The 25055-nt window shown below is 49.5% G+C and overlaps 1 protein-coding gene across 5 annotated transcripts in view; it reads right to left on the reverse strand.

The window, feature by feature from the left end:
- Positions 1–4774: 4774 nt before the first annotated feature.
- Positions 4775–25055, reverse strand: part of CSMD2 (CUB and Sushi multiple domains 2) — a 550277-nt gene continuing 529996 nt past the window's right edge. For 2 of the 5 annotated variants that reach the window (XM_079130766.1, XM_079130764.1), the window contains 14 exons: positions 24442–24618; positions 23144–23323; positions 22568–22741; positions 19542–19715; positions 19190–19263; positions 16125–16236; positions 15429–15608; positions 12528–12593; positions 10227–10388; positions 8708–8820; positions 7408–7495; positions 6060–6198; positions 5665–5880; positions 4775–5003 (listed from right to left, as the gene is read on the reverse strand). In XM_079130766.1, coding sequence (XP_078986892.1) covers positions 5721–5880; positions 6060–6198; positions 7408–7495; positions 8708–8820; positions 10227–10388; positions 12528–12593; positions 15429–15608; positions 16125–16236; positions 19190–19263; positions 19542–19715; positions 22568–22741; positions 23144–23323; positions 24442–24618 — 1799 coding nt within the window. In that variant the 3' untranslated portion in view covers positions 4775–5003; positions 5665–5720. Of the gene's footprint in view, positions 5004–5664; positions 5881–6059; positions 6199–7407; positions 7496–8707; positions 8821–10226; positions 10389–12527; positions 12594–15428; positions 15609–16124; positions 16237–19189; positions 19264–19541; positions 19716–22567; positions 22742–23143; positions 23324–24441; positions 24619–25055 lie in introns of those variants that run through there. The other 3 variants (XM_079130765.1, XM_079130768.1, XM_079130767.1) reach the window with 3 other exon arrangements.

Consider the following 25055-nt stretch of genomic DNA (forward strand, 5'->3'; position numbering starts at 1 on the left):
TCTGCATCTATTGTCTCTTGGACACTTTGTAATTTGGTCTTAAGGAATCTGTGCAGATAGTGCGGTTTGTCTCCCAGGCATTGTGATTTGAGCTTGTCTGTTCTTTCTAAGCCCTTCTCCTTATGAAAATTTGTCCCGGACTGATTTTTGGACGTGTTCAGAAGTTTTCTGGTAAAACCTTATATGGCTGTGATGAATTAACATTCTGGACTTCATATCAGCTGCCTGGCTCTCCAACCCAACAGAAACGTGTGTTTTACAACTGTTTGGTTCCTGACCCTGAACCCTACCAAGCTACCTTAGGTCTCCGTGGGAGGGCTGGAGATAAATACCAGACCTTATTCCCCAGATGAGATGCCTTTATTGAAACTGGGAAAGTTGGTCTAAATTAGGTCATTGAGGGGCCGAGTCGGGCAGGGGTTTGGAGCTGAATTACAGTGCAGAGGTGATCATCTGCACGAAGTTTGCCCACAAAATGACGACTCCTGATGTGCACAGGGAGGTGCTTGCTGGGTCTCCTTTCCCTCCTCTGTTCCTTTGGTGACGTCTTGCCCGGAAGACCCTCCTTGGGTCAGTCTTTCTCCACTGTGGATTGTTCTGCTGCACAGATGGTAATCCTTCCATCCTGACCTCCACAGTCCTGGCCAAACCCCATCCCTGAAGGGGAGCAACTTCTTTGTCCCCAGATTCTTGTTCTGAGCTGACTTGGGCTCCATTATTAAAACTTTTTTTCCCCCTGTGGTGAAATACACAGAAATTTCACCATCTAAATGATTTAAAGTGTATATGTAGCTCAATAGTGTTTGTTAAATTCGCATTATTGTGCAACCAATCGCTCGAACTTTTTCATCTACCTATTAAATAGTAATTCCCTGTCCTGCCATCCACAAGCCCCTGGCAACCACACCCTAACATCTCTATGAATTTCACTACTCTAGGGGACTAATATAACTGGAATAGCTCAGTATTTGTTTATTTGCGACTGTTTTATTTTACTTAGCACAATGTCCTCAAGGTTTATTAATGCTGCAGCACATGTCAGAATTCCTCCCCCTTTTTCCTTCTTATTTATTTATTTTTGAGTCACTGGGGATTGAACTCAGAGACACTCTACCACTGAGCTACATCCCTAGCTCTTTATATTTTCATTTTGAGATGGGATCTCACTAAGTGGTTGACGCTGGCCTGGGACTTGCCATCCTCCTGTCTCAGCCTCCGGAGTCATTGGGATTACAGGCATGTGCCACCATATTTGGTAGAGTTCTCTCTCTTTTTCAGGCTGAGTAATATTCTATTTGATATGTGTACATACACCTTTTGTTTATCCATCCCCCTGCGGATGGACGTCTGGGTTGCTTCTGTCTTTGAGGTACTGTGAATACTACTACTTTGAACACTGGCATACCAATATCCCTTTGTGTCCTCACTCTTAATTTTTTTGGGTATATACCTAGAAGTGGAATTACTGGATCATATGGTAATTCTGTTTTTAATTTTTGAGGGACTGTGACTGCCATATTGTCTTCTACAGTGTTTGTGTCATTTACATTCCTAACCCTGGGGCACAAGTGTTCCAATTTTCACACATTATTGCCCACACCTGTTTTTTTTCTTTTCAGCAGTAGCCAGCCTGGTGGGTGTGGGTATGGGGTTATGATTTTGACTTGTACTTCTCCAATGATTAATGATGCTGAGCATCTTTTCATGTCCTTCTTGGTCATTTATATGTTTTCTTCAGATAAATGACAATGTCTTTTGTAGAAGTTCTTTATATTCTCCATATTTTCTATCTTTGTATATTCTAGATATTAATACTTTATCATAGATATGATTAGAAAGGTTTTCTCCCATTTTATAGGTTGCCTTTCACTTGATGATCTCTGTTCTTGGGTGCACAGAAGTTTTACCTTTTGATATAAAGCATCTTATTTTTTCTTTGTTTAATATATATATTTTTTAGTTGTAGATGGACACAATACCTTTCTTTTTATTTATTTCCATATGGTGCTGAGGATCAAACCCAGTGCCTCCCACGTGCGAAGCAAGTGCTCTACCAATGAGCCACAACCCCAGCCCTTAGTTTTTCTTTTGGTTGCCTGCACGTCTGGTGTCATAAAGCTTCCCTGCTATGTTTTCTTATAAGTGTTTTATAGTTTTAGGTCTTTGATCCATTTGGACATATAAAATTCTGTATATGTCGTTTTTGCTGGCTGATTCCAAACACAGCAGTGGTAAAATAATGCAGGTAAAATAATGCAACCACAAGGCTGGGGTTGTGGCTCAGTGGTACAGCACTTGCCTAGCATGTGTGAGGCACTGGTTTTGATCCTCAGCACCACATAAAAATGAATAAAATAAAGGTATTATGTTCATCTACAACTAAAAATAAAAATAAAAAAAAATTTACAAAGAACGTACTTCCATATCTCCACTCTTAGATTTTAGCCTAAAACATGTCTTTCATTCTCTTCCCCAACAGACACCTTGCCCCTTAACCATGAAAGAGGCCATAAAAATGTAAGAAAACCAATGCAAAAATTTATATTTTATTTGAATTCAAAAAATTTAAAATTGCTTTCAAATTCAGGAAAGTACCATAATGCAGGACCCCAGGGGGAAGCCTCATATACAGAGACAGATAAATTAAACGTGTATACCGCAGACAAGCCAAGAAGGTGTGTAGATTACATATTTACAGCACTTGATGTTTTCTGAAAACCATATTTATACATTTTATTACATTTACAAAAAAGGCTTCCACTACCATTTACCTACAATAATGAAAAAAAATTTACACCTTTTTTTCTGTCTTTTTTGGTACTGTACAAACTTTGTATAATAAAAATATATCTCTGTACAAAAGATTTTTTTTGTTTTTGTTTTACTTTTTTTTTTTTTCCTCGTGGGATGGCGGTGGCGGGTGTGGGTTGTGAATGGTGGTTCAGGGGCCGCGTCTGCCCTGTTCCCTTCTAAGCCTCTGGAGGTGGAGAGAAAATGCCAGAGGTGGGACAGGGGGATGCAAAGCAGAATGCTGGGTGCCACCAGCCTGTGCCCCTCAGGCATCTCCAAGGACTTTCCAAGGAGACACAGGGGAGGGAATGGAGGCAGCGCTGGAGGGGTCCAGAGGGTGGCAGAGTATAAGAAGGGGAAGGAGCAGCGGAGAACATCCTGCACTTGTTTCCAGGGACTGAAAAGATGCGAGTGAGGGTGTTGTCAGGATTGGTCCTCTCCCACCAAGCCCCGGGATGCCAGGTCCCAGGGTGGCTGTGGGCAGGAATACTGCCGGTCTCCATTCTATCTGCTGGAAATTGACACCTCTCACTTTAGCCCATCTTGACATCAATTGGTCACATCTTTCAACTGTTGCAACCTAGAATTGGCTGAAGAACCAGGTGGCCCTGACTCTCCACTCCCAAAGGCTTCCGTTTGCTATTTCCATACGCCATCCCAATATCCGAGGCTGGCATGTCACACATGCACAGGGGAGTAAGCCCATGGGGACCTTCCCAAGGACAGAGAAAGTGGTTCTAAATGCCAGACTTTGATTCCTAAATGCACGAGCTTCCTAACAATATTCATGGAATTCATTAATGACCCAAGCACAATAAAACTATCAAAATAAGTCAAACCCACTTACAAGGAGCTGGAGAGAGTGTGACTTTTCATTCAGTTCGTTATTATTATTATTATTATTTTATTCAGAGCTGCCAGGTCATTTGTCTGCTGTGGTCAGGGGCTTCTGGGGCCAGCAACATCTCCAGGAAGCTGGAGATAGTAGGTCCCTGTCCTGATGCTGTCCGGGGAAGAGAGAGCAGAACCAAAATTAGACACAGGTGTCTCCTGCCTGTCTGCCAGACCTGGCCACAGTGCTTTTGTCAAGATTCACCTACTCCTCCTTTCTTTGGTGTCCTTCTAAACCTGGGTTTCTGGCAGCAAATATAGTGAACTTTGGGGGGTCGGATTAATTGGAATTTGCAGCCTGACTCTACTCTTATTCAATCTGTGGCTCATGTCTCTTTACCTTCCCAGGAATCTGTTTTCTCATCTATAAAATGGGAATAATAAATCCTCTTTTGGTAGTGTGTACAAACTAGAAATAACCCACATAATGTGTTAGGCACAGAGAGAAACCCCAGTATCTGGTGGTCATCACTTTTTGGGGGGCTGGGGCAGGTTTGCACTCCTGTTATCTCCAGCACCTCCCTGCTGCCTCCAGACTGCCACCTGTCTGGGTCACAGATGTGTTTTCTCTTTTCTTGGTCAGTTGACAGCCAGAGGTGACTGACTTCCGGCCAGAGTCCTGCCCTGTTCTCCTGGCTCACCCTTCTTTTCCAGTGCTACCCAGGACCCAAATGACTTTTAATTCACTGGGCTTAGAACTCAATACAATTATGTTTGAAACAGATTTTAAAAAATGATTACCAAACTATTTCTGAAGATTTCCTCCCTGCCCTTGGAGCAGTCCTATCTGTCATTGCGCAGATGGGAACATCCACCTACAGATGGCTGGTATCTTGGTATATGCATACTGACCCCTTGATGTGTCTTATCAATGCATGTGCTGTCCTCACACACGGGGCAGGGGGGAGGCATGTTGGTTTATACCTCTCCCTATTCATTTCTTTTCTGTTTGTGGGGAGCAAGGCATGGGGCATCTTTCACACACACAGTTCTCTTTTTTAAGCCTTTGTGGTCTCTTCCATGGGTCGCAAATGAAGGAGAGGTGTGTGTGTTTGTGTGTGCTCAGGCCTGCGCACACACATGCACATCCACAAGTTGCTTTGCTATTTTAAATCCAGAAACTTCCTTCCTCCGTCTGCAGCCTCTCTTCCTTTACTGCCCCAAGCCAGGGCATCGCAGGAGACCTCTCCAGGGTGGCAGGCGCAGATGGTGGCAGGGTGTGGGCCCGAGTCCCAGCAGAGTGGCAGAGACAGGCGTAGAGACAGACGAAGACGGGCACCGGGCGCTGTGCTCAGGGGCGCTCCTTCCTGCCCCTTGGGGAGCTGGGAACAAACAAGGCACAGCAGAGGTGGCAGAAGAGGAGAGGAAGGGGTGGCGGCAGGTGGAAGCATGAGAAGAGAGGAGGCAAAGCGAAGAAGGAACACGGGATAGAATGAAAGACAATTAGTCAGCTCTACCTTCGATTCTTTTTTTTTTGGAGTGCTGGGGATTGAACCCAGGACGTGTGCTTGTGAGGCAAGCGCTCTACCAACTGAGCTATCTCCCCAGCCCCTTCCTTTGATTTGTAACCTTCCTACACTGAGGGTGGGGCGCAGGCAGGGGATAGATAGAGCAGAACACGTAGGGCGTCATCTGCAGTCTTTTTCCCCTCGTGGGTCAGCCTGTCCAGCTGGAGACTGCATTCTGACCCCACCACTTCTTAGCTGTGTGCTCTCGGTCAAGTTTGTTCATTTCTGTGCACCTGTGTTCGGCTTTCTCCTCTGCAATGAGGGTTCTACTAGCGCCTATCTCACAGGCGGTGCGGGGATTCAACGCCAGCTGCCCGGTGCCCAGCGCAGCGCCCGGCACACCCCGGGGTTCAGCGCGCCGCCCTCTCCTCCCTGCGCGCGACGCTGTGGGCGGGTCTCGGCGGCGGGGCGCCCGCGCCTGCGCAGACGCATGCCGCGCGCCGCCCCTCCTCCCGCCGCCCGGCCGCCCGCTCACCGGTTGCTGGAGGCGGGGCTCTCGGTGGCGGCGGCGGCGGCAGCCAGGCCTGGGGGCTATACCGCGGTACACACTGTGCTGACTGTGAACTCCGCCTCGCTGGCCATGATGTCTGTGGGCTGGATGTTGCGGTCGTACATGGGGTTCTCAAACGTGGCGCGGACGCTCGTGTTCTCGTGGCCCGCATAGCCATTGAACGGCACTTTGGGTCTTCTCCTGGGGAGGAGAGAGAGCGACCTTGACGTGGAGAGAGGGGCGGAGAGACTCAGGGGCGGGGGGAGGGACGAGCGGCTCCGGGAGGTCACGCCCCGGGCCAGGCAGGCTGCTGCAGGGAGGTGGGGTTGGCCGGCACCCCCGGGCGCCCTCCCGGCCCGTGCCTCCCTCCTCCACCGTACCTGTGCTTGTAGAGATAGAGCACGAAGCCTGCGATGATGAGGGCGATGAAAGGCACCAGGATGGCGGCCGCCACGGAGCTGCTGTTGGAAGCAAAGTGGCGACCGATGGACTCGGGGTCTGACTCCAGCAGCCTGAGGTCTGCAAAGTCCCAAAGCATAACACTGGAGTCACACAGACACAGCCCGAGGTGGGAAGTCCCACTGCACACCACTGGGAAGGCACCTAGTCCAGCTGCCTGCTTTCCCCAGCTCAGACATTCCTGAGAAGGGTCCTGTGGACTGTGTCCCTCCAGGGGAAGCCATTCCATATAAGAACTTAGCCATATTTCCAGATAAGACTTTAAAAGGATACAGCCCTTTGGAAGTTTCTATACTTCTCTTGGTCTTAGAAGCCTTTTTATCAGAAGCCAAAATACAGCTCAGGTGAGGTAGAAGTGGGGATGGGGCTGAGGCTCCTCCTGGAGGGTCTCCCCACCCCAGGCTGGGAGGGCCCAGATGAACACAGACTCTGGCCCCTGCCAGTGCCCACCTAACTGAGAAACAGGGACAAAGAGTCCACTGTGGAGCCCAAACAAGAGCCCCAGTTTTCTGGGGTCTTTCCAACAGACTCAGCTGTAGGGGCTGGGGACTTGGAGGGCAGCTGCATGGCAGACTGGTCCTATTCCACACAGCCTATGATGGCAGAGCCTGGACAACTCTGGGGAGGAACAGCAAGCAGGGGAACCACAGGGAAGCAGATTTCTGTTTATAACAGAGATTTCTGGAGATCAGAGCTATAGGAAAATGGAATGGGTTGCCCTGGCAGGCAGGGGTCCCCGGGGACTGGAGATATCAGTGAATCAGGGAATGGGGCTGACTCTTGAGTACCCATTACTGCCCCCCGACTCCCCCTCCACTGTTCCTGAGAAGCCAGGGCCCTTCCCTGCAACAATCTGGGGCCGGCACCCCGAGGCTCTGGGTCAGGGCCAGTTCCTGAAGTCAGGATGCTGGGCTTGAATGACATGAAGACACAGGGTCAAGGTGCTGGGGAGGAGCAAGGGAGGACCACCTCCTGTGCTCAGCTTTCTCATCTGAAAGAGGACAGTGCCAACCAGATGCCTCGCTCCTCGAGGCACGGGTGATGCCTGAGACTCCTGGTGGCCCTTCAGCTGGGGGCTCTCAAGGGCTGAGTGTGCCAGGCATGGGTATTTGTTTCGTGACATAGCTTTTGTCAGAATTTCAGAGGTGCCATTTGTCCAAAAGAGGCTAAGAACCTGGTCTCAGATGTCGAACTTCACCAGTCCTCTATCCCGGAACAGTTTCCCTCCCACCCCACGAGCCACACTTCCAGGGGACAGATGCTAGTTACCAAGTCTTTGAAAGCCGAACTGCCCAAAGCCTTGGCCCTTGACGGAGCCTTGGTAGATGAAGGTGCCTCCTGCAGCCTCTGAGGAGACCTGCAATGGGGTGGGGGCAGAGAGAGCAAGATGCCGGGCATGCTAGAAGGATCTAGAACTCCTGCTGGCCACACCAGGTCAGGCAAGAGACACAATCACAAGTCCTTGCTGGTGTCACCTATCAACCTACTGCTCCAAAGCACAGACACGATGCTGCCCACACCCAGGCACAGGCAGAGCACGACTGGTGTGTGTGTGCGTGGGCGGGGGGGTCCTCTACTTGGTAGGACATAGGAAGGAAATTCTATTTTCTACTGGTCAGATCCCTTAATCTGCCTGTGCCTTAGTTTCTCACTTGTAAAATGGGAATAACTATCTTATAGTGTTGCTGGGAGGATTGAATGAATTGGAATTAAATCACTAGGTCTTAGATACATAGGAGCTATTATTGCTGTGATGGAAACCAACTTTTGGAGCATCATGAAACAGGCATGATTAAAATGTCCCTTGCAGGTTAATGTGCTTGGAAAGCTCAACATAGTTCCAATAGCTGTTAGTTTTAGGTGGGTAGTAGAGGCCACAAATCCTCCCTGCTCCCTCTCCCTCTGTGCCTCCACGATGCTCAAACAGGTGACCAGTGGTCCAGCAGCTGAAGCAGGCTTTGAGGATGCTCAGCTACTCCCAACCCTTAGCCATCCCGAGGGCACACCCTCTGTCTAATGCACTCTGGGCTGATGTACCCTCCAATCCCCTTAAACACGCCCTGGCTGGCCTAGGTTCCAGCCGCTCCTGGCCCTGAATCTCTCTTCTCCTCTCACACAGGGACTGACTTCCACCTGGTGAAGCCCCTAGCATGTGATGTCTCTCCCAAAAGAGAATGCAAGGAAGTTTTGCCCTTCCTACATGTGCTGGTCTCTCAAGCTCTGCTAAAAATCACAGTGCACCTCTTCAAGTGCAAGTTGATGTCCAAGGTCATTTGCAACTCACCCCCTTCTTCCCGTTCTCATGCACCAAACCATGACCTTCAACTTGCTTATACCCCTGGCCTCTGACCCTACTCTAAAAGCAGAACTTGCTCATGTCTCAGACATGGTGACCCTCTGGACTCTGAGTCCCTTCTTATTTCCCTTTGTCCACTGTATTAGCAGACCAGGACTCCCTTGCTCCCAGTCATGGTCCCACAGAGAACAATCCCTGGTGTTTCCACACCTCTCTGTCCTCCTGCTCCTCCCTGGGACCTGGGAATGGGGCGGGTCAATTTGCTGAACTTACATGCCCATCTAGAGCCCAGTGGTCGTCTTGGAACTTATTCACAAAGATCTCCACGGGTCCTGTAATCTGGTGGACCTGCAGCAGGAGATGGAAATCTTCTTTCTTGTAATTTCCTGGGAAAAGAAAGTTGCGGGGGGGTGCACTTGAAAGATGTATGAAAATCTCAAAACCCAAACTTGTGGCTGTATGGGTGTGAAGGTCAGAGGGGATCTTCCGTGTAGCCACTGATGGAAACATTCTCTGCACACCTGTGAGGAAGTGAGCCTAGTGTTGAGTGTGTTAGTGTGGACTGAGTGTGAGTATGTGCCAAAGCGTGCAACTGTGTGTCACGGACGAGACAACGGGATGGAGATTGATCCTGTTCATACATGCACGTGTGAGAATGTGACTTTGTGCATTTTGGTCTGTCATTAATCCATAGCTATGTTCACAGTTCAGTGGGTGCAGGAAGACATGTGGACATGCACATGGGGGTAAATGAATGTGCATCAGACTGTGTTGGAGCAAATCCAATGTGCTGTGTGCGTGCATGTGTGCCTCTCAACACGCAGGGTCGTGTATTAGATGCTCATTTACTCTTGCACTCATCAATCTATCATCTATCCAAGAAACACTTGCTTTCTAAGATTTTTAGTTTTTCTGGTTATTCAAACATTGAAGACTGAGGCGATTTTAAAAAATGCAGAGGTATACGAAGGGAAAAAAAATTCCCTCCTGGTCTCATTACTAAGCAATAACCACTGTTAACATTTCAGTGTGAATAATACCAGTTTTCTTTCTTATGAATACTTTTTTTTTTCATTTAAAAACAGAGTCCTATTTTAAATGCATTATAATGCATGCATATCCCCTGAGGTTGGTGTGGTATGTTACCTAGCGGATATGATATAATTACAATGCCTATTTTATTTTTTTGGGGGGGAATTTTTATTTCTAGCTTTTTGTAGAAAAGAACCCTTTAAAAAGAATATCCTTTATTCATAAGTGTTAGACTGTCCCCATATCAATTGCTATAAAAATCATTAGAAATGTAATTGATGAGTTCAGTCATCAATCCAAACCTGAATTGCAAAACTCTTTTCTAACTGTACCTATTATCCTTTGGTATTGCTGCTGGACCTGACCAGTGCTGAGCTTTATCACCTTCAAAGCTCTGAGTTAATGGGATTCGTGGGAAATGACACTGTGTGTTTACTTTTTCCATGGCTGCTGAAAGATGCATTTTCTTTTGTTTATTGATTGCTGTGTACTTAGAATTCTCAGCCCCTGTTTTTGGTCTGGTTTTAGGGATAGCAGCCTCTCTTCGAAGAGCTCTTCGCATATTGAAGTTATCAATGTTTGTCTTCTAACCTTGTCATTAGTGTGTGGTCAAGATGAACACACATCTCCTCTTTCCCTGACCACCAGATAAGTACGAGCCTCCCAGGACCATGCGAGGCCAAGATGGTAGGCTTCCTCGCAGAGGTTGAGCCCGTCACCTTCCCACCTGCTCACTGTGTGGACATGGCCTCTTCCTTACCAGCCAAGTGCAGCTCCACACCACTGTGGTCAATCATGGTGGCGTTGACCTTGCTGTTGGCGGCCTGGAAGCTGGTCACTCTGAGCATGGCCGGCTGCTTCTTCCCCTGGTACTCGTAGGCCCCTTTCCATAGGGAATTCTTGGCAAAAACATCCCCAGGAACTAGAGGAATTGAGAAGCAGGTGTGAGAGGGATTTGTGTGTCAGGGCGTAATGGGGGTCAGCTGATGACAGGTCCTGGCTCACTCAATAGAGCAGTTTTCTTCCCCCATGTCTAACATGGGGAGGGCGGTCGAGGGCTCTGTGTGTCTTGTGATTGTCCTGAGTTTGAGAGTGGATGGGTGGAGGGAACTGAAATCAGTACATTGAGGAGATGTCTGAACCCCCACATTCATTGCAACACTATTCACAACAGTCAAATTATGGAAACAACCAGTGTCCATTAATGGATCAGTAGGTAAAGAAGATGTGGTATGCATACACAGTTGAATACTATGCAGTTCCGCAAAGAAGGAAATCCTGCCATTTGGGACCACATGGATGAGCTTGGAAGATGTTACGCTAAGAGAAATAAGCCAGGGACAGAAAGACAAATACTGCATGATTGCACTTAAATGAGCATGCTAAAAACTGAACTCAGAAAAGCAGAGAGTAGAGTGGTGGTCATCAGGGGCTGGGAGGGGAGAGGCAGGATGGTCAAAGGGTACAAGGTTTCCTCTGGACAGGAGGAAGTATGTTCTAGTGACCCATTTCACAGCACAGTGACTGCAATTAAGAACATATTGTGTATTTCAGAACTGCTGGAGAAGCAGGTTCAAACTCACTCACCACATACCTAGGCACGGGGAAGGACAGGTGGCTTTATTTACAGGACAACAAATACATGTATCACAACTTCATGCCATACCCCATGATGTATATACATTTATTATTCATCAGTTAAAAACAAAATATGAAGAAAAAAGAAAGGGAGTCAGAGGAAAGGGAGAGAAGGAAAAAAGGGAAGGAGAAAAAAGATAAAGGAAGGAGGGGCTTAAAAGACAGAGGAAGGGGAAGAGCAGAGGAAAGTGACATCAGTGGGCCTGGCAGATGGGAACGTGAGCGGGGAGGGGACAGGGGTCCGGGTTCCAGTCTGGGCTGTCACTCACCAGTCGTGTGAGTGAACCTTGGCCTGCTCTCTGTGCAGGCCACACCTGCGGTTGTGACCCCATCTACCTCTCGGGGTCACTATCAGCCTAAATGATCTAATGCCACAAACTGCAGGTTACGCCCCGCTGGGCACCAGGAGCACCCGACGGTGCTCACATCGTTATTTATCCTGGTAATGATTCTCTAAGCAAGAATTCTGGTCCTGTTTTACCAAAGTGTAAATTGAAGCTTGAGAGGTGATGTGCATCCATCTAAGGACAGAGCTGGTCAGTAAGCACACTGGCACTAGAACTGAGTTTATGATGTCAGATCTGGCCTTGCTTCCCAGTGACACACACACTCACGTGGTGTCATCATTTGGGTCTGAAGTGTCACTCGAGGCCGATGTGTTAAAGGACTGGTCCCCAGTCTGGCAATCTTGGGAGTGGTGGAAACTTTAAGAGGTGGGGTCTCTGGGGAGGGTTTAGGTCTTTGGGCACTTGCTCTTGAAGGGGGTGTGGGACCCTTCCCCTTCCTCTTCCTGTGTCTCTGTTGCATGAGGTGAAGGGACTTGCTCTACCCTGTGTTCCAGCCATGATGTGCTGCCTCACCACAGTCCCCAAAACAAGAGGTCAGTCACTCATGTGCTGATCTCCAAGTTGTGAGCCAAAATAAACCTTTTCTGTTCACAAGCTGATTATCTCAGATATTTGTCACAGTAACAGAAAGCTGACTACCAAATGCGGTTAAAAAAAGTAGAAGGTTCATAAAAGGGCTGTGATAGTCTGCATTAATTTTACATATGGTCAGGACACACCTGTCATTCCATCAGTTCTGGATGTGACTCTTCAAAAGACACAATACCTCTCTTAAAGAGGCAATAATTTCCAGGAGGCTCCCTGGGTAGGACCTGGATCTCTGCCTGTGCCATGGGAGCAATCCAGGGCTCTAGAGCTCAGAGCTCTGGACGTGTTTCTGGGAGGCCCTGCTCTGTCTTCTGATGAGGTTTCTGCTTCCTTCAGGCTCACTTCCTTCTAGGTCTGCCTCGCTTGGGAGGAAGGTGGGGACCTCTGTCCAGGTCTACAGATGGCTTTCATGCCCCACCACTGGAGCTTGTGTGTGCGTTTCCAGCTAACCAGGTAGTGCTTGAGCCAATGGTCTGGACCATACGTACCCGAGGCCTGAGTGAGTGGTGGCTCCCGGGCAGTGTTGATGGGTCTCCCACTGGGCCGGACCTCTGCTGGGGAGAGAGAAAGGGAGAAAACAGCATCAGCCTCCGGTTCACACTCTGTTGGAAACATAAAGGCCAACTATGTGATGTGACGTCAAGGGTCCTCTGAGATCTGCTTTGGAGTCAGCCTCTTAGACAAGAAGTTGGACTGCTCTGATGTTCTGCTGATGCCGTGGCCCCATCTCAGAATAATAAAACAAAGAACTGCAAAGGAAATCAAATATATCAGTTACAGTTATTAAAATATTAAATGGGGCTCTAGGAGATAACAATACATGTGATTCTCTATTACTGTGTTAAATAGTGGTGGGAACAGTACCCACCATAATCTTGAAGTAGTCAGGAGAAAAAGTGGAAGTGGAATCGCCATATGATCCAGCAATCTCTCTCCTGGGCAGATGCCCAGCGGGAGTGACAGCAGCATGCCAAAGTGATGCCCACGATGCCCACACTCCCCTGCTCATTCAGCACCATTCACGGCAGACAGGATGTGGAATCAACCTACCTGTCCATCATTCGTACACACACACATGCACACGCACACACACATCCATACACGACTGCTATTCAGCCTGTAAAAAGGAGACGCTGTCCTGACAGCATGAGGACAGTGAGTGAAATGAGCTAAGCAAACCACTGTGTGAGCTCACTTCTTTTTTATATTCATGCAGAAATACAAAGAAGTCAAACTCTAGAAGCAGAAAGTAGTATGATGATGGTTTCCAGGGGCTGCAGCAGTGAGCAGTGGAGTTGGGGGGATGTTTCAGTTAGACAGGAGGAAGAAGTTCAAGATTTATTGTACGTGGTGGAGCATAGCCAATGACAATGTAGTGTATATTTGAAATTGGTAAGAGAGTAGATTTTAAAGGTTAATTAGCTTGGCTTAGCTATTCCATAACATATACAGACACCAGAACCTCATGTTATACGCCTATCAGTATTTGTCAACTAAAAACAATAAATGAATTGGATGAAAAAACTCAAATCATGAGATACCACTTGACATCCACTTTGGATGACTGTGCTAAAAAAGATGGACAATAATAAGTGTTGACAAGTATGCAGAGCAATCAGAACCTGGGTGGATTACTGCTGGGAATCCAAAATGGTGCTGGCACTGTGGAGAACAGTTTGGCAGTTTCTCAACACAACACACAAAAAAGTTACCATTCTACTTCTAGATGTATACCCAAGAGAATCAATAACACATATACACACAAAACATACATATGTGTTAACAGCAGCATTTTCCATAAAAGCCAAGAGGTAGAAACAACCAAAGTGTCCACCAATGGATGCATGGACAAACAAAATGTAATATAAATACACACCATGGAACATTATTCAGTCATTAAAAAGGAATGAAATTCTGAGACCACCAAAGCATGGATGAATGTTGAATATATTATGCCAAGTTTACATAAACCAGACACAAAAGGACAAATGTTGTATGATGTCACTGACACAAGATATTTAGAACAGGCAATTTCACAGAGACAGAGAGTATAACAGAGGTTACCACAGAGGAGAAATGGGAGTTATGGCTTAACAGGCACAGAATTTCTGTTTAGGATGATGAAAAAGTTCTGGAAATGAATTGTGGCGATGGTTCTTTAAAAAAAAGCCCTTGTATCACCGCCACATGTGGAAAACACATAGAAAGGATAAATGTCATGCTGTACCCCAACATGGGCACCCCATACATATGTACAAATGTGTCAGTTAAATTTTAATAATAAAAAACTAAAAAAGCAAATATTGCTTTCTATAAAAATGATTTACAATAATCCATACAGTGAAAATAAAACAATGTTATTCTGATCAAGACTGATCAAAATCTCTCTGTTTCGGGGGCAGGATGGCCAAGTAGTTCAGAACATAGACTCTGAAGTTAGATTGTCAGAGTTTGGATCCTTCACTTTACCAGCTGGTGATCCTGGGCATGTTACTTAACCTTTCTGTGCCCCACGTTCCTCACATACTACCCAGAGATAGGACCAGCACTGCCTCACAAGGATGATGAGGATTGACTGAGCTAATACATACAAAGTGCGTGTGGTGAGATCAGCTCCTACAAGAGTTCAATTCTATTCCGGCACAAACTGACCTTCTACCTTGGCTCCTTTCACTTAAGACCAGACTCATACCTCACCTTCTCCAGGAAGCCCTCTCTGACTTCTCCCTTCCCCCAATGTAGCGCCCTTCCTCCCCATTCCCTCGGCCTTCAGCTCATGACCATGTTCCTCGAGGTCCTGTTACACCTGATGACACGTCTGTCTCTGTGGTCAAGTATGAGCTCCTTTCAGGGCAGGGCTGTGTCCCTCACAGTGACGATGCTCAATACATGGAGAAGGAGTGGATGAAGAAGAGGGAGGGGCCGGGACCGCGTGAGGAGGCAGATACGTGTGCTCTGATTTGAACACTGTGCACCGCACACCTGTACTGGAACATCACCTGGTACCTCAAAACATGCACAATTTTTATGTATCAGCTGGAAACTAACAGGGGTTCTGGGACCTCTCGGTGGGTACTGTTTCATCAAGGTCATAATATGTGCCACGTGTCCTTCTGCTCTGGTGGCAGAGCGGGCTTTCCACCTGTGCCTGGTGATGAGCCTGCCCTGCAGTGTGCCTGAGCCCAGGCAGAAGTGGCCAGACACACTGCAGGGCCGGCTGGCAGGCACCCCCTCGGCCTGCTCTGGTGGGGTCTCCCGGAGATGCGGCACCTCACAGCACCCAGCCAGGGCCTAGCCTGGGAGAGGCCACTTCCTCCTTCCTTGTGCCGGGTCAGCCCAAGCGCAGCGTCCCCCCTGCTCCCCCCGGAGTGTCCAGAGCACTCACTCACCCAGGCAGATGGGCGGCTTGCCGGTCCAGCTGCCGTCCGCCCGGCAGGTGCGATGCTCGGAGCCACCCTTGAGGGAGAAGCCCTCCTGGCAGGAGTAGATGAGCGTGTAGCCCATGGAGGGCAAGTCCAGGGCCCCCACGTTGGCATGGGTTGGCGTCTCCGGCTGCTTGCAGTGATGGGCTGGCGGAAGAAGGGACGCTGTTAGACCCGAGGACGCTGGGGTCTTCAAGGCCCTTTCCACCAATCCTGCTCTAGATGGAACATTCCCTTCCCTTCCCTTCCGGTCCCATGCCCAGCTTCCCCCTCCTTAGCCTCCTTTTCCAACCCCAGACTCGAGGTCCCTAGGAACGGCCATGATGGCGATCATGTGGCTGTCGGCTTGGTCAACCCTGGGAAGAGTCTGAGGCCGCGGCACTGCCCATGGGAAGATGGAGTCACCGGGGTCACTGTGAACTCTCCGACCCCCAAGGCCTGGCCTTGTACTTAGTTTTTGCTGCCTGGATGGTTTTGCTTTGCTAAGGCAGGGGGACTGCCTTCAAGTTCCCGAAAGGCTTCTGCGTGGGGACATCTGTGAAGCCCCAGGAGGTGGGCACTACAAAGAGGTCAGACTGGTCAGGACAAAGCGCGAAGCAGTGAGCTCCCTGCCATTCACAGGTGCCCGGCGGGGGAGGAGCACACAGGTGGGGCTGCACTCACGGACACAGTCGGGTGGGGTCCCGCTCCAGGTCAGGTTGGGGAGGCAGGTCCTGGTGGTGGAGCCCTGAAGCAGGTACCCTTTCTGACAACGGAAGAGCACCGTGCTTCCCACCTGTGGCCAGGACAGAGGGTCCCGTCATCCCTTTGCAGCCGGCCAAGCCCGGCACTTGACTACTAACCTCCCCTGACCCAGCGCCTCCCCACAAAGCTCAGGCTCCTCGGCCTGGAGAGCTCTCAGTGTGTGACGGCAGAATGGAAAGCACTGTGTACCATGTGACCAGCTGTTCAAAATTAAATTGTCACATGTGTGTGTCCCTTTCTTCTATGAAACTATAAGTTCCTTCCCCAAGGATAGGGGACTTGCTTTCTTTGCAGATGCCCCTTCCTCAATGTGGCTCTGTGCTTCCTAAACACCTCAGAATAATTCCTCACCCGCTGCTCAGCTGCCTTCCCCAGCAGGGGTCACCTCCACCAGCTCTGAACTGTCCCACTCCATACTCCTGCAGCCATGCCCCAGCCCTCCCCTCTAGTCCACTTGGCCTGCGGTGGCCACATGGCCACGTCCGTTTTCTACCCCGCAGCTCGGACTGCACTACTCCCAGCTCAAATGCTCCTGTGTCCCTGTCACCTCCTGGAGCAAATCCAAATGCAACGTGAAACTCCTTAATTTCCACTCCCTTCCAACCTCAACCTGTTTCCTCTTAGATTTCATCATTCCATTCGGCAAATGGCAACTCCATGCACCAGCTGTGCAAATCAAAAACCTCAAGTCACGTCGGATTTTTTCAACGCCTCAATCCAACGTGTCCCCAGGTTCTCCTAGCTCTGTGGAAGGGCACTGCGCGTGCGGCCTACCCCGAAGGCTTCACGGCTCTCCCCTGTCCTGTGCTCACACGCTGCCACCCTTACTTTTCACCTGAGTCACCACAACAGCGTCCTGCCTCTCAAAGTGCTTCTATCCTCTTTTTTTTTGGTACCAGGGACTGAACTTGGGGGCACTCGACCGCTGAGCCACATCCCCAGCCCAATTTTGTATTTTATTTAGAGACAGGGTCTCACTGAGTTGCTTAGCGCCTCCCTGTTGCTGGGGCTGGCTTTGAACCCGCGATCCTCCTGCCTCAGCCTCCTGAGGCGCTGGGATTACAGGCGTGGGCTGCTGCGCCCAGCCTAAGGGCCTCTATTCTTAACCCTCCGCTCTTCAGTCTCAACTTGGCAGCCCAAGTGGTCTTTCCAATGATGATGCCTTCCAGTGACTTTTCAAATAAAACCCAGGAGACTTACACCGGCCTCAGGGCCCAGCATGGCTTGGCCCAGGCCCCCTCCTCGCAAAAATTAGTATGCTTTATCTGATACATAGGAAAGGAGACAGGAACCACGGGGACAGGAAGCGCGATCACACTAGCACCGGGAGTGGAGCCGCTGTGCAGCTGGGCATGGTCCTACAGCCCCTGCTCCTTCCTGGCCCCATCCTTGAGCCCCTTTCAGCGGTAACCACTCTCCTGAATTCTGTGTTTTCAGTTTCCTTACCCTGCTAAATAGTAACCCTATCACATCAATGTGGAATACAGCTCTAAACAGTTTAGTCTCACTAGTGTTAATCTGTATGTCACCTTTGTCCTTAGAAGCGTGTCCCTAGGATGCGTCCATGGCATGCAGAGCTGTGGTGCGTTCATTTTCACTGCTGTATATTAATCCATTTTTTGACTATACCACAGTTTTCCTTGTTCCATGGTGACATGGGCAAGAAGGTCTCTAGCTAATAGTTTCCACAGAAACTTCTGGTGAGGTGTGTGTCTGACCTCAGCAGCCAGAGCCAAGGGGCTTTCAAGCCTCGTCCAGTCCTCTGACTTTACCTCTCCTCCTCGCCCACTGGGCTGCACACTGGCTGGTGGCCTGCTACCCAGCCATACACCCTGCTAAGCCCTTCCCTGCCTCAGTGTTCCCGTGCCCTGGCCCTGCCTCAGCCAGGAATGTTGCCCGGCTTCACACAGGACTGCCCATCTCATTGTGGAGGCCACAGTTCAAATGTCACCCTTAGGAGGGCTCTTCCCTAACCACCCTGCCTCATATCACACTCTGTGGTGCTCAGTGCTTGTGGAAGTGATCTTGGTAGCTGGTTAACTGTCCCCAGCCAGGCAGCTCCATCAAGGCCAGCCCCTCGCCTGCCTGCTCATCCTGTAGTCCCCACATCTGGAACTGCTCAGGGCAGTCAACATCTGCTGCATGAGCACAGACCCAGGGATAAGGGACATCCCTCGGCTAGGGCCCCGCTGTCCTTCCCAGGTTGGTCTCTGAGACCTTTGTGGGCGTGTCTGGGCTCCAGCTAATTGTCCTGCCTTGAGCACTCCCTGCCCTTCTGCTTCCTGTCCTCCGTCCAGTGTCCCTCCCAGGCCATCTGAGACTCCTCCTCCCGCAGCTCACTCAGACGTGTGTGGGCCTGCATCCTCTCGTGCTGCTTCTCCCACTTAGTATCATCCCGCAAACCTGGCCTGTGTTTACCACATCCTTATCATTTATAGGCAACGCAATTTTGCAATGGGTGGCTGCACTGTAATTACATTTTATCATAAATCAGGTGTTAGGCATTTTCTATTATAAAGTTACACGTGGCTTTTTTTCACATGTATTATTAGGAGAATTTTCTAGGTGTGTGCTTATGTGCCCGCTGGCCGACGTGCCTCTTGTGTGGCCCTGGCTGGCCCCCACTACCCAGAATAAGCCGTGGGTCTGTGGCCAGGGTGGGGGCCCTGGCGGACAGGAGGTCTGTCTGTCTCACACATTGCAGTATTTCCACAAACGTCCCACCCTGACTCCGGGGCTGGGCAGCGTTGGTGGCACTGCAAGCCCTCTGCCTCCTCCGCCTCCCTTGGGGCACAGCATCTTCCTGTTTCGGAAGGGTGCTCCCATGGAGCACGGTCCAACGCGGCAGAGCGCTGCTCTTCTCCAATGTCAAGGTCTTGTCTTGCCCTTGAGCCGTCCCCAAGAAGGTACCTGAGTCTTCTGGTGTAGACGGTGATGGGAAGGGACAGGAGGCAGGAAGGCCCGAGCTTGGCCGACCTCCTTACCTGGTAGCCTTGGGAATTGTTCTGTATCCCGAACTGCGGCACACCGGGGTCAGCACACATGGTCAGCGTGGGGTCTGGATGGCCAAATAAAGAAGCAGACCACGTGGTCACCCAGGCTGTCACTGCCACTCTCACTCTGACAGACAGACTGATGTGGAAAAACGAGCCACATCCCGAGGCCCTGCCTTCTGAGGCACCACCTGCCTGGGAGCCCCACTGACTGGCTGCCGATTCCCCCAGACAGCAACTCTGGCCATCTGTCCTCCTGCTTCCAGAAGCTGGAGGAGCAGGACTCGTTACCACGCTCCCAGCCCCTCCACCGCCCTGCCCGGCTCTGCCTCAGGCCCCTCACCTATGCAGCTGGGCTGCGTGCCACTCCACGTCCCATCCGACTGACAAAACCTCCGCGGAGAGCCCACCAGCACCAGAGGAGGGTGGCAGGAGTAGGACACAGATGACCTGTAGGAGAAGCCTCGGTCCTCTCTCCTTCCACGGGGCGGGACCCCCGGATCTCCGCAGAATACAGCTGGGAAGACAGGGGAGAAGGGCCGGCTAAGGGGCTTCCTTGGCCCAGGCCTCCACCCCGCCTGGGCTGCGCCCTTGTCCTCGCCCCTTCTAGGTGCTACTTGAACTCCAGAACTGGAGCAGCTTCCACTTGCCCCCGCGCTGCTGCTGCTGCTGCTGCTGCTGCTGATTTCCTCTCCTTTCCACGCTCAGAGGGCTTACCAATCACTATCCAGTAAGGGAGGAGCATTTTGGAGCGTTGGAAACACGGGGCAGGGTTGTAGGTGTAGCTCCGGGGTAGAGCACGTGCTTAGCCTGCTTGAGGCTGTGGTTTCAGTTCCCGTGTGGCAAAGTAAAACAAACAACCCGAACCCCCGCAATCTCACCATCCAAGACATCGCCCCCTATTTTTAGGCTTGTCCCCTCTATTCCTTATTCAGCTGTGTGCATGTCTGTGCTTGGCTGCAAACTCAGTACCCACAGGACGGACAGCAAATCTTGTTTCACTCAATAGCATCCTGCAAACATTTTCTCTGTTTATAAAATCATCGTCATTTCTTGGCGACACAATTTTGCAATGGTTAGTTGTATTGTAATTACATTTTTTTGGGGGGGTACTTGCGATTGAAGCCAGGTGCACTTAACCACTGAGCCACACCCCCCAGCCCTTTTTATTTTTTATTTTGAGAAATAAAGTTGCTGAGGCTGGCTTTGAACTTGTGCTCCTCCTTCAGCAGCTTCCTGAAGAGCTGGGATGACAGGCGTTTGCCACTGCACCCAGCTGTAATTACATTTTATCATAGCTCTAGGTATATTCTCTTATAAAATTATATATGACTTTCCTTTCATGTGTGTTATCATTTTAAGAAAGTTTTCTAGCTTTTTCTAGGCGTGTACTTATTTTCAAAGGTTTGAGCATGGTTTCAGCCCTTGATGTGCAGTGTCAAACTTCATTCAAAAGGGTTTACATTTACACTGTGGCGGGCAGTGTATGAGCGTGCCCATTTCACTGAGTTCACATTAACATCAGAAGTATCATTAAAAATTTATCACCCACGGGCTGGGAATGTGGCTCAGTGGTAGAGCGCTTGCACTTGCCTAGCAGGTGCGAAGTCCTGGGTCCAATCCTTAGAACCATAAAAAAAAAAAAAAAAAAGAAAGAAAGAAAGAAAGAAAATTCACTACCAAATGCAAAACTCCCATGTCCTCATTACAAGCGCCACTTTAGGCTATGATGGTGCACACGTAGAGCTATGAGGTTCATTATCACATGTGAAATAAAATGGAAGATGAACCTGTAGCCTGTGCCCAGGAAACTGGAGATTCTGAGCTGACCAAGCAGAAGCCAGTTAGAAGCCCACTAGACCAGCTATGGTAATATCTGGAAGAGACCACTCGAAGAACAAGACATGCAAAGGCTGACAAAGAGCGGCTCGGCCTTTCTAACGATACCAATTAGATGTGGTGAGATCTCTTTGAAAACTCCTCAGGCTTGTAGATATTTTAAAATATTGGCAAACTCCATTGTTGATGAGGGTGTGGATCAAGAACCATTGTCAAAGTTGCAGGTGGAATGTAAATTGGGACACGGTTTCTAGAAGGCAGTTCAGGGCAACACGTGTCAGGAAGAACAGGTGCCTGCCCAGTGGCCCAGCAACTGCACTCCTCAGACTTTCCCACAGAGTGAAGAAAGGTTATTTGCAGGGCTATTCACTGCAGAACTGTGTCTGACATGATTAAATTGGAGACAACCTAAACTCATCACCAATAGGAGAAGGTGAAACAAATTCTTGTGGATCCAGGAAGGAAATTCTTTAAAGCCACCAAAATGATGATGCATAGATCAGTATATATAATAGAGGAAGGTGTTGATGGACAGGTCTGAGGGCCCATCAATGAATACAAGTCCTGAAGTAGCATGTACAGTATGATCCAACACCATTCATAGAGACTTGGATGCATATCACTATATACAAAAAATACAAGGGTTCTATGTGGAGGCAGACTCCAAAGCCTGACTGTGGTTTATCTTTGAGAAGTATTATTTTCTAATACAGTATAATCTTTCGCAACTGCCATAACTCATTGTTTGCTTTGTGTGTGTCTGTGTGTGCAGTGGGTATTGAGCTCAGGACCCCACTCATGCTAAGTACGTGAATCCACATTCACCTCTGAGACTTACTAACTTTCAAAAGTCTCCCTGATGGTTGTGTGAAGTTCAGAGGTGTTAACCATGAACCAGGTGCCTGTATCCACTTTGGGGCTGCTGGCCCTAAACTCTGCTGAAATCTCCACTGAAACGAAATCTTAGAGGGATCTAAACAGTGTCATGAGCATGTAGATTGTTTTTTGCAGACTTACATAAATGTCAATCAGAAAGGAAAAATAAGTTCTACCCAAAGCATGGCAAGAAGGAAAGCTTCCAGAGCCATTCATGGGGTACGTCAAGAAAGAGACCTGCAGTCTGCCTCTGGGGACCTTGGTCAGGAACAAGTCCTGGAATGGACTTGGGGCTCATCAGAACAAAGCTGGGCCAGGTGGATGAAAATTAGCACCTCACCAGAAAATCATGGACTTCCAGCAGTCTTTTCCATGCAAGGTATTTTCCAAAAAGATGGGTGTGTTCCTAGCACTGGCTGTCCCCAAACCTTTGGTCCTGCCCCCTTCAAGTGAAGAAACACCTTCCTGTATCTGATTTAATCAATCAGCTATTCCCATTTTCTTCCTCTAAACTTCCTTCCCTCCCTAACCTTGACTTTGATGCAGCTCTTCCCTGGTTTGGGGAGGGGCTACTTACTCTAGTAAGTGGAGCTCTGAGGAGGGAAGGGAAGCAGTCATTAGATAGGATGCACCTGAGGCCCGTGAGCCACTTACGGAAGCACTGAGGCAGCTCTCCGGTCCAGGATCCGTTTCCTTCACAGGTGAGCACCGCTGGTAGGGAGAGCTGGTACCCTTCCAGGCAGGCATAAGTCACGCTGGAGCCCCACATGAAGTCAGATCCCACCACTTTCCCGTTGGGGATGAGCTGAGGCGGCTTGCACATGATAGCTGTGGGGAGACCAGAGCAGGCTGACTTCCGGTGCTCTCCTGGGGAGATCAGCCCTGACACCATCACAGATTCCACTGGGTCCCTGGCACCAGCTGGCAGTCTGGGCCAAGCAGGAAGAATCAGAAAGGAACCCTCTACTGTGGAGCTCTGATCTTGCATCTGAGTGACAATCCTGTCTTCTCCCTGCACAGCCGCCTGCGCTGATGCTCAAAGCCAGGACTTACCTTGGGATCTTCCATCTCCTGCCTGACAGATGTTGAGGGCCAGTCCTCACCTTGGTCACTGTCCCCCTTAGGATGGTAGGGCTCTACCTGCCACCCCTCCCTTCTAGGTACTCAAGGCCCACGTCTCACTTGGGTAGCCTCCGGCCCTTCTTCCACACTTTCGTCCCTCAGACGCACCTTTGCAGACTGGCTTGGTACCGTTCCAGGTTCGATCCTTGGTGCAGCTCAGCACAGACACCCTGTGTGACTCCATCATGTAGCCAGGGATACACTGGTATGTCACAGTTTTGTTGTACCTGAAGTCATTGCCCAGCCGAAGGCCATTGGCTGGGATCCCAGGGTCACCACAGTTTATGACTAGGGTAAGAGAGAGACAGTATTCTTCACTCCAGCCCGGACCCCACTGCTTCTCAGCATTCCAAGGCCATGCCTACCACTCCCTGAACTCGTCCAAGGAGGGAAAGTGTCAGATCAGCGATGCGCTGTGCCCTCCCAGGCTCCCAGCTGGGCAATGCCCGTTGTAAAGTCTGCTGAGTCAGTTCTCCCTGACTGGCCTCCCCATATCCCTGCTGACCCTGCCCACACCATCTTTACATGTCCCAGAAAGTTGGGCTTTGAAGATCACCCTTCTTATTCAAAACCACCCCCCTAAGAGGAAGTCTGTTCCTCAAAGCGGCTAGCGCCCAGGGAGAAGGGGTTTCTAGGTTGAAAAGTCTAATCTGTGTTGATGGACCACAGAGGACAATTTGCCTACCCAGAGTGCATCTCATCACCTGCCGTTCTGCCTAGGGGGCCTCTGTAGGCCAAGCAGCCTAGAAGCAATGAGCACACCTCTGTTGTGGTATCAAGCCAGGGTGGATTCGATAAGCTGTGGTCTCACAACTGGACACAGACTTCAGATGGGCTTGAAATCACAGATTGGACTTAGGGACAATGTTTTCAGATTCTCTCGTCCCATCTGGGCTCCACTGTGTCTGGTTTTCCAAGGAAAAGGGTCTGGGTCACCCTTGAGAGGAACAAGGAAGGGGAGCGGCGAGACTACCATGCTCAGGAGCCAAGCATGGGTCCAAGGAAGAGAAGGAAGGAATAAAGGTGGTGGATGGTGGCGGCTTTAAAGTGGAAAGGGAATCAGGCTGAGCCTGAGGGTTTTACCCCAAAAGCAAAAGGGAAGTCCACTGAACTGGATAGAGCCTGAGAAATGGCCAATGTGTATTCTCATCTCTCTGAGCCTCAGCCATCCCATATTTAAATTGGGGCTTCTAGGAGCTACTTCATGGGGTTGTGGAGAAAATCAAATGACATACACATATGAAACAAGCACGGAGCTCCTGGCTGCCACACATGCATGCTCGATAAGCAGAAGCTACTTGGATGAGTCCTACTCCAGCTCAAGTTCCACCAGGGCCAGTAGCTTCCCCAGCCTTCTTCGGCAAAGAAGGGCCGGTTGCGTGGGCCACCGTTTGCCTGGCTCTCACCTGTGCACTCGGGGTCGCTGCCTGTCCAGGTGCCATTGACAGAGCAGTGTCGGCTGAGCAGGCCCGTGGCATAGTAGCCTTCCCGACACTCGTAGACGATGGAGCTGGAGAACACCAGGCCGTCACTGAACAGGACGCGGGCATTGCTTGGAGTCCCAGGGTTCCCACAAGAGATCACTAGGAAGCCCAAACAGCACATTAGTCACCCGACGATGGTGATGCCACCTCGGGACTGAGGACTGCCTGCAGCAGAAACCCCATGCTAGCTAAGGACCCTGTGGCTGGAGATGCCGGCAGGCTGCTTCACCTCAGACCATCTCACCTCTAGGAGGGAAGGAGAGACAGAATTTTTTTTTAATTTCTTAAAAATTCATATTTTATAAAAAGAAAAAAAAAGACTATATATTTTATGATCATACTTAAAATTTTAAACAATTCCTTAATATTACCAAATATTCTATCAGTGCTTAACTATTTTTCTCATTTCTTTCTCTTTCTCTCTCTCTCTCTCCCCCTCTTCCCATTTTTTAATTTTTTTTTTATTTTACAGTTGGTGGGTTTGAATCTGGATCCAGATAAGGCACCCATGGCATTTAGCTGACACAACTTCAGAA

The sequence above is a fragment of the Sciurus vulgaris genome (genome assembly GCF_902686455.1).
Source record: "Sciurus vulgaris genome assembly, chromosome: 1".
NCBI classification, from domain to species: domain Eukaryota; kingdom Metazoa; phylum Chordata; class Mammalia; order Rodentia; family Sciuridae; genus Sciurus; species Sciurus vulgaris.